Raw genomic sequence first — 7,792 nt, 5'->3', positions numbered from 1 at the left:
AGACCTCCCTTCGCACCAAATGTTAGTATTCACAAAATTATGGGTAAATAGCAAGCAAATGCAAATAAATACCTCTGGAGGGGGAAACAAATATTTAAAACAGACAAAATAATCCTAGCTGCAGTGGCACGTAGACATATTCAATATTTAAACGTAGAATTATAAAAGTATATTCAAAGAAAACCTGTTTGATTTTTCATACCTGTCAAATTTCCGCGGATGAAACTGCGTCTTTCTAAGAAAATGTGGGATGGAATTTCGCTTCAAACCCTTGCGCCGCCTCTTTTCAGCATAAGGTACTCCTGCCCTCCCTTCCCTGCATCTTATTAACTCATGCCAGTCTCTAGGTGAACTACCGCCGCCAGATAGAAGCAGGTGTCCAACATGGCGAACATGGGGAACGGATCTCTCGCTACAACTCTAATTTTATTCATGTTGTCGGCAGCTTTTCTTCACAAAGGTAGGCTGCGAACTCTCCGAAAATAAGAATATGATGGCCGCTTGGATCTGTGAGGTCCGTGGAGACGGGAGCAAAAAAACAACTCATTTGATGAGAGATGTTGCAGGCGGTGGATATCTACTATCTAGCTGGTTACAACAAACTATATGAATCCCTTAGGTTAACGGAGGAAGGGAATATCAAGAAAAAAAAGAAAAACTACAGCTAGGTGGCCTATCTAGCTAATAACACTATGAAGACAGTGTTTGGACGTTCGGGAAACGATTAATGCAAATAAAGCCTGCTAGTAAATCATAATCAAAAAGTTTTAAATGTTCTCAAATTATTAATTTTACGTGGTACCCGTGGCTTTCGTTTCCATTTCGCATCAATCTCTTTGCATTGCCACAAACGAGCTTGCAGTACTACCCAGCTAACTGGTTGGCTAGTGTATAAGTATCACCTTTAAGGTGGGTGTTAAAAGAAAATTAGTTTCTTGTAATAAATTTAAGAGAACAAAGAAAGAAAAGAAAAGTTGCACTGGCTACTATTACACACAAATAAGTAAATAAAGAAAAAATAAAAAAGAAACCCCAAAAGGGACCGTCTCAGAGCGCACTCGATATAAAGCCGAGATGCAGTGTGTAACTAGCTGGCTACAGCTACTTCCAGGCAGTGCTTGGTGAGATGAAAATAAGCGCTGTTGCAGTTGACGTTACGGAGACTTAGTTCAAGTACATTTGGCTGGATAGCTTGTTCGCTAGATATTATTGAGGTACTTCTCAAACGACATTTTACATAGATATTGTTACGCTTTGTTTGATAACCAGTAAGATGTATGATAAAACAGCTGTTGTAAGCTTGCTGGCCAAGTTACCCCGTTCAGTCCTATGAAAAGATGCAATGCAGTGACTTTTCCACTTGAACTGCGACGGTAAATTGTCGAGCTGACTGTTTACATTGCGATATTTTGATACTCCACTTTAGTTTCGAGAAGGTCTTCGCTATATTTGTAAATAACACAGCCGTGGCTCTATCCAGGTATTTTTGTCTGCGTCGTTTGCTCTTTCGTGTGTAGCCTATCGTGCTGCATTCAATGCGTCAAGTGTTTCCAAGTTGAATGGTGGAGCTAGTTTAGCAAGCTGATCAGCTGAAATAAGTAGTCCAGCTTTTATGTTGTCTTTTAATGACACACACAGAAATCTCGCATACCTGAAAGATGATTCTCTTTTTCCACTAACATGTACATGCGCATCCCAAACACCGTGCTTAATGGATTTATGGGGATATAGTGTGCTTCACTCGCACGCAACAGTTAAAATCTTGCTTTCTACGTCAATAACAAGCAATCTTGCTCGCCAAGTTTAGCCTGAACTAGCCAACTGGGGCAAGGATGCTATGGACATCGATTTGGAAATAAGGAATCTTGTTTTAGACAAACAAGTCGTTACAACCGTCCGTCTCCTAAACTGAAGATATGGTTTGTTAATTGTTCAAATTTGCACTGGTTGAAAGACCATTGTCGGAAAGGTTGCCTGGCATAGAAGCACTATTGTACCAAACTCACTGAGGGTGTGTGATTTCAGCCCCGCATTTATTTTGCTGTGATTTGTGGTACGTAGGCTACTCATGGCAGTCGGCTTGTAATGTTTAGGAACGAAGAGGGCAGTGTTTTCTCTTGCCTGGGGGAAGACGGTCGGAAACGCAGAGCTGTGGCTCAGTTGTTGGATGGTTTTAATACAGGCGCATCTCAATTTGTTATTTAAAAATAATAATAATTGTAACCGTATTCCGTATTTTATTGTGATAAAACGTGTACCCCAGTTAATGCGTATGTGGTTTCTCGATGGGTTTTATCCCGTCCTCCCGACATCAACAGGTGTTGTGAATTATCGTGTCTGTTTAAGCGTAGTGTAATTCTATGCTTTACAGGCTGTGATGATATTCTACAGGCACTGCCAGGGTGTTCTAACGTCCTCTCCATTAGCGCTAGTCTGTGTCAGATATGGAAACGTTTTACATCCAAATATGAACAGCACAGTGGTGGTTTTTATTAGTACAAAACAATTTTTATATTAAGACGTTTCTTTTTATTGTTCCCCATCGACTTGATTTGCTCCAAAATATGTTTCACTAACCGAGGCTTGCATTGTATGGAGTAAGCATGCTTGATTGACATTTGACATAACTACATATACTGTAATATATGTCTGTTAGGCTGCTATTAATCTTGAGTATTATGTGCCCACAGCAATGGCAAGATGGTTTTAAAAAGTGTGTGGCAGTGTCCATGGCAGTGGTTAGGTGGTGTGATTGTTCCTTAAACCATATACGTATCTACATCAATTGATTTATGAAGCATTTTCTGCCAAGAGCCACAGTGCATCAAGTATTTACCAGCAGTCCACGATGCAGTATGCTAATCATTGCAGGATTCAAGATTAATGCACCTGCTGTAGTTACATTACAGTCGGTGTTTTCAAGCCAAGGTCTGATCCCGGCTCTGTTGTTTGATTACATATTTGGATATTGGCTGGGCATGTGGTTCCTGACATTAGTGCTGACACATTCTGACACATTCAGACTGATTTTTAGGTTTCTGAAAATTCTTAGATCCAGATACTGATGTGTGTTAACCATGCACGTGTCACTGAAGGGTAGTTTTGGTTTGCAGAAGGATGGACACTATTTTTGGAGTAGCACTATTTGCCAATGTAATTCTCATTGTGGTGCTGTAAGCATGTCTCATCCTCAGACTGAAGTTATTCTGCTCAGTTGTAAGCGAATGAATCAAGTAATTGAAAATTGTGATGCTCACAGCTTTTTATATTTCTATCATGCCTTCATTGTTTGTGTGTGTGTGTGTTTATTAACAGCGTATTAAAAACTTGAGTAACATATTTGAGTTGTTAATTAATCAACAAGCTAAACACATATAGCTGAATTCTGTGTATTGTGAAATTACATTAACCACGTGTACCGTCACAGTACCAAAATACGACAGAATATTAACAAGCACCATTGCCTCAAGCTCCATTCTTTGAATTTTTTTAAAGCTTTGATTAGTGTATCGCACTCTGACCACCTTCTAGCCACATTCGAGCTGTGTCACAACTTGTCAAAGAGGCTATTTTTATGGAGGTGTGTCGAGAAAGCATGCACTTGTGTTCTGTCAGGCAACTTTCATGTGAGTGTGTGCACTGAATAATGCTCAAAGTCTGTCAGAAATGTCCAAAAAAAGTTGCCACAAAATATAACTGGGTATGTGATTTTTGACTGTCTTCATAATATGATAAAATGCACAGATGTGCTTTAATGAGCATTAAAGAAAATCTAGTATGCCAGAACTCCTCCAGTGCATTTACATACAGAAGAAGCTGACTATTTTGCATTTAGCAAGTCACATAGTACTGTTGGACACAACCAGATGGGAGCCGGGTCTCTGACAACTGACAGTCTGAGTGACAACTGACGGCCTTTAGGCTTCTTGCAAGTGGTTTGGAGGAGCCAATGTAGTGAATTAGATAACTATGTCACATAGTGATTTTGTGTTTTTTTTTTTGCATTTTGAGCATGTTGAGAACTATTGTGTTTGCGATCCAGCATTTCAGAGGGGCATGAGGGTTTGTTGAGTAGCCTAACTCTTTGAAAAATCAGTGTACCTTGGATCTTTTGCATTGGTAGGTGTCAGCATTTTAAGCATGTACTGTACACCTTCTAATGTATTGCCTAGTCCATTCTAATGTTAACCCAGAGCGTATGTAGCCTATACTTTTGCAGAGTTACTTTCTTACTTCATCGACAATAGTTTTCTCTAATCGCTGTTTAAGATGGTTGCTATTGGCTGGACTACCTTTTGTCCTGATCTGCTAGCCTTTTGCAAATCTAACTAGGAGCACCTGTTTTAAAGTCCCCCTGTTTTAAAAGTTTTAAAAGTTTCCCCACTACAGTCTTGGTAGTAAGCCCAAATACTTTTTCACTGCTTTAGCTTGCTTTGGGAATAAGCTGCAACTAAAGTGAAAACTTTTTTATGAAGTGCCCAGCCTATCCTTAGTACTTGTGTGCTCTCCAGCTAGTCTGTTGACCAGTGTCAGATTTAGAAAACTGAACGGTTTGAGTCCTTGTCAGAACATCTGTGATGGTGCTCTGGTCTCCTTGCCTACAGTGTGATTTCGTATCGGCTAGTTTGTTTGTCTGCCCATGATGAAATTTTAGAACAATAAACTCCATGAACATCCCACGCTCCTCTAGATAAGTGCACCAATATTTCAGCTTTACGCGCACAGGTAAAGAAACTACTTGGATAACACCTGCTAGTGGGTACAGAAGCCTGCAGTTAAACAAATTGGTTAAGTTTTATGACCACATTAGATTTGCGTGTCTTAAAGTGCGACAGAAGGAGAGGCGGGACTCCTGAATTTTGGCTGATGACATCTGTGTTAACTGAAAACAGTCGGACGGTAAAATGTTCACATTATTCAAGGCATGCCATTGCTACTTGCTCTTAGTTATAACAAACGTTCTGACATCCCGTTCATAGCGTGTCCACTCATTTTTACATTCATGGTATTGGATGGTGCAAGGTCTTGTCGATGTCATGTTGGTTAGCCATGGACATGAATTTTTCATGTCCATCAAATTGTAACTTGGCTTTAAGGGGTGATGATAACTTACCTGCATGGGGCACAAGTGCAGGGGGTGGAGTCATTTATATGGGGGAGGGGTTGTTCTTAAAACTGACTGAAAACAGGAGGCATTTTCTTAAATGAACATGAGTGCATGGGCCCAACAAAGGTCACTGTTGCAGTTGAGAATTACATCCTGCTGCTGCCTGTGCTGCAACTGCTATTGTTACTGCTGTCTTCACCGTTGATCAGTAGTACTACATTACAAAGTGCAATGTAATTTTTTGCCACAGGGGCATACATTTTAGTTCTTACTTGCCCCTTCTACCCTTTTTAGCTAATGAAATTAGGCTCTGACTCACACTAGAGGTATCTACGTTAAAGGCGGCAAGTATCTTTAGTGACCACTTGTTTGTATTATATCACTGCACATCCAGAAACAGCAACAGTAAACAAGAGCAAGCCTAAGTAGTAGAAGGACAAGGTGAGGATTTTTTAAGCTAAAGAGGGATATTGCTGTTTTCTTGAAGTGCAAAGACAAAATGGTGTTTGTCAAAGAAAAAAACGGAAGACACTCGAAGCTGCTTGCTTTCCAGTCTGACAATTTTCTTTCTAAACTAGATGTAAGCAATCCCTGGACACTGGGGAATTGCCTCTTTAAGCTTGTGATGATAGACATCATAGCTGTGCTTTGGGAAGATTGCTCTTGGTACTTGTGAAAACAGAGGTACGGTCTCTTGGAAATCAAGGAAGAGTTCCACTTTCAAGGTGTACCACCTGTTCAATCAGTTCTGGTGAAGGTGATTGTTGTCAAAGTGTTTGGTTGTTTTTTGTTTTTTTTAAATGGAAAAACAACAAACTGCATTTTTGCTGTCTTGTTTCAAAAAGGAAAATGTATGCAATTCATTTGATAAAATGTTTTGTTTTTCACCTTGGTTGCATTTTGCCAGTTATGACTAACCATCATTTAAAGATATTCTTATCCTTTGATATTTATAGACAGAAGTACTATATTGCTGTAGATACATGCAGCACCATGTGCTTTCAGTTTTAACCTGAAGGAAGAAAAACATGCTGGGTAATAATAGCTGCATTATCCATTATGGAGTTTTACTCTTTATGAGTAAAGGTGTAGCCTAAGTGAAGGTGCAAACATTTTTTGAAATAGTCAGTGATGTAGATGTAATTTTGAAAGTGGGGTGGGCAGTCAGCATTACTTAGTCTTGCCCATCATAAATCTGGTGTGCAAGGTTTGGTAGCAAATTATATTCTGTGGAAAGGGGGGAAAAGTGGAGTATGCATATTCAGGAAATGAGAGTAATATGGGTGAGCGTAGAGGAATCATGCTATGACGGCCAATGAACTAATTAAGACAGGATAGTGACGTAGAACATGGTGCCTTAACCCTAATATCATCTGGAATCGCAAACGGGGGGGAGGGGAGTTTTTCTTATTTATGTTTTTTAAGTACGGATTTGCCTCTTAAAGAAAGGGGATACACTTTTTAAGCTTCAATATGGAAGGGTGCATTGGAGTAACAGCCAAGCAGCTAACTACACACACATGCTCACACACATAGCAACAAAAAAATAAAATAAAGGAGGGAGTGGGAATTTATTACAGAAAACATCCCAGAATGTATGCTACACAAAACAATGCGATATCTGAGCCCTTTTCCCATGGGGTCCTCCTACCACTGTACAATGTTTTGCTTGAATGCTTTGGAGGCTAATACAGTTCTTAAAAAGCTGTCATCAAATTGCTGCACTCGGTTGCTTTTCTGTCAGTATTAAAGGATTATGATCTTGGAAATGCGGCCAATTACCATGGCGCGTTACAGTCAGCAGGTTATTTGTTGAAGGCTCCATCCATTAAAAAAGAGAACTTTGTGAAAGCAGCAGTGCCTGCCTTGCATAGTGCTTACATCCAAAATGCTTCCTACAGACTTTGCTGTTCCTGCTATGTTCAGAAACGGTTGTTTTCGAAACAAAACGATCTGTTGAGGGATCAGGTTGCTTCCCGATTTTTCTGACCCTGTGTTTTCCGCAGATTTCTTTTTTAAGTAATACAGATCATCTGGAATGCAATATGATGTACACTACACACAATCTCATTTACTATATATTTACAAAGGAGGGCAGGACACTCTACCCTGCTTTCACATTTTTTATTTTTTATTTTTTGCTTTATTCAGACGGGTAGAAAGCAGAGAGGATAAGGTACAGAGAAAACACAGCAGCAGAGAAAGTGCCTTCTCCCCCCCCCCCCCATATTTACCCAAGAGTCAGCAGTCCTACAGACAGCACCACACGCTTCACCCTATTTATTTTTTAAACGTACTCCTCCCTGTCTGCTACGAGGCACCAGCCACTCATTTGTCCACCCCCGATGATATTCGGTGCGCTGTGAATCTGGATCCAGCCGTATTTGCTGACAGTCCACCTGGGCCCAGTGCCTCTTTCTGGATAGAAATTAAAAACTTTATCATTTTCTAAAGTTGGTGAAATGAGTGGTTCGGGACAAAATGTCAAAACATGCTACCTCTACTATACTGTTCACAGATGATTTTTGTTTTTTTTTGTTGTTCCTTTTTGTCTCAGGATGAAGGTATTATACAGTATGTTTTTGACAAGATTTAAAGTCCGTAGTTTTTCCTCCCCACTCTGGAGTGCCCAGTGATAATTTTTGGTCTGTCGCATCACTGCAACACCCTCTATTAATTCAGGAG

General features: G+C 40.0%; 1 protein-coding gene across 2 annotated transcripts in view; it reads left to right on the top strand.

Annotated features, from left to right (window-relative positions):
* Window positions 1–333: 333 nt before the first annotated feature.
* The window catches only part of cadm1b (cell adhesion molecule 1b), a 285,857-nt gene continuing 278,398 nt past the window's right edge, over window positions 334–7,792 (top strand). For both annotated transcript variants that reach the window (XM_035386152.1, XM_035386150.1), the window contains exon 1: window positions 334–460. In XM_035386152.1, coding sequence (XP_035242043.1) covers window positions 385–460 — 76 coding nt within the window. In that variant the 5' untranslated portion in view covers window positions 334–384. The remainder of the gene's footprint in view (window positions 461–7,792) is intronic.

The sequence above is a fragment of the Anguilla anguilla genome, chromosome 12 (genome assembly GCF_013347855.1).
Source record: "Anguilla anguilla isolate fAngAng1 chromosome 12, fAngAng1.pri, whole genome shotgun sequence".
NCBI lineage: Eukaryota > Metazoa > Chordata > Actinopteri > Anguilliformes > Anguillidae > Anguilla > Anguilla anguilla.
The sequence above is the reverse complement of the archived record's forward strand: the minus strand, read 5'-3'. Positions and strand labels throughout refer to the sequence as shown.